This window comes from Quercus lobata, chromosome 3 (genome assembly GCF_001633185.2).
Source record: "Quercus lobata isolate SW786 chromosome 3, ValleyOak3.0 Primary Assembly, whole genome shotgun sequence".
Classification (NCBI taxonomy): domain Eukaryota; kingdom Viridiplantae; phylum Streptophyta; class Magnoliopsida; order Fagales; family Fagaceae; genus Quercus; species Quercus lobata.
Window position 1 is genome coordinate 10828018 of NC_044906.1, and position 1422 is coordinate 10829439.

At 35.2% G+C, this 1422-nt stretch overlaps 1 protein-coding gene across 1 annotated transcript; it reads right to left on the reverse strand.

Moving 5' to 3' along the window:
* Positions 1–514: 514 nt before the first annotated feature.
* LOC115980313 (uncharacterized mitochondrial protein AtMg00810-like) lies at positions 515–1033 on the reverse strand. The gene has a single exon (XM_031102576.1). The coding sequence runs from the start codon at positions 1031–1033 to the stop codon at positions 515–517; it is 519 nt and encodes a 172-aa protein (XP_030958436.1).
* Positions 1034–1422: the final 389 nt, after the last annotated feature.

The following is a 1422-nucleotide window of genomic DNA, read 5'->3' on the forward strand; positions in this document are numbered from 1 at the left end:
ATACAAGAGGTTTATATAACAAAGTTAACAAAAGAAATGAAAATAACTAACTCTAAACTAATTCCAAAATATGCGGATCAATTATCTACAACCAATCATCACATTGCACGTGTCAATACATAACACCAACTAATCCTAAGCTAATGTCTTCATTCATTCTTCAGTAAACTCATCTTGAAGTGCTTGCATCTGACTTCTTACCATCTAAACTTTGCCATTCCCCCTCAAGATGAGAAGTTGAACTTTCGTTGCTTGCATTTGACTTCTTACCATCTAAACTTTGACATTCCCCCTTAAGATGAGAAGCTAAAATGTGGATATTCACAATATTCATTTTACATAATAGGTATCTCAGCTGTTGACTGTTAAGAGCCTTTGTAAGTAAGTCAGCCAGTTGTGTGTGTATAGGAGTAAAGAACAATCTAACTACATTGTCTTGCACGTTATCTCTGACAACATGGCAGTCTACTTCAATGTGCTTGGTTCGTTCATGGAATATGGGATTTTCTCCATATTAAATGGTTGCTTGATTGTCACAAAATAATAGAGCAGGTTGAGGATGATAAATCTCCAAATCCTTTAATAATGCCAACAGCCAAGTCATTTCACAAACTGTGACGACCATAGCTCTATATTCTGCTTCTGCAGAAGATCTAGACACTATAGACTGTTTAATAGACTTCCAAGAGATTAGAGAATCACCCAAAAATATGCAATACCCTGTGGTTAACCTTTTGGTATCTATGAAAGATGCCCAATTAGCATCTGTGTATGCTTTCAAATGAAAATCTAATGAGGCTGATAGAAAAATTCCTTGACCAGGACACTCCTTTATGTACTGCAACACCTTATAAGCTGCATCTAAATGAGGCTTCCCAGGTTTGGACATAAACTGACTCAGCATATGAATAGGGTATGCTATATCTGGTCTAGTGATAGTTAGATATAACAACCTACCCACCAACCTTTTGTACACTCCAGGATCAGACAATAATTTTCCTTGAAACTTGCTTAACTTCAAATTCTGCTCCATTGGTATCTTCCTAGGTTTGCAAGCTGACATTCCTGCATCTTTTAAAATCTCTAAGGCATATTTTCATTGACACAAGATAATTCCTTTATCTGATCTAGTTATCTCAAGACCAAGAAAATACTTCAAACCTCCAAGGTCTTTAAGTTTGAAGTGTTGATCTAAATAAACTTTAAGTGTTTCAACTTCTTGACCATTGTTGCTAGCTATGAGAATATCATCAACATAAACCACCAATGCTATGAAAGAGTTATTAAACTTCCTTGTAAATAATGAGTAGTCAGCCTTTGATTGCTTAAAACCAAGCTGCTTAAGAACAAAACAAAATTTTGCATTCCATTGCCTTGATGCCTGTTTGAACCCATACAAAGACTTATTTAATTTGCAAAAAA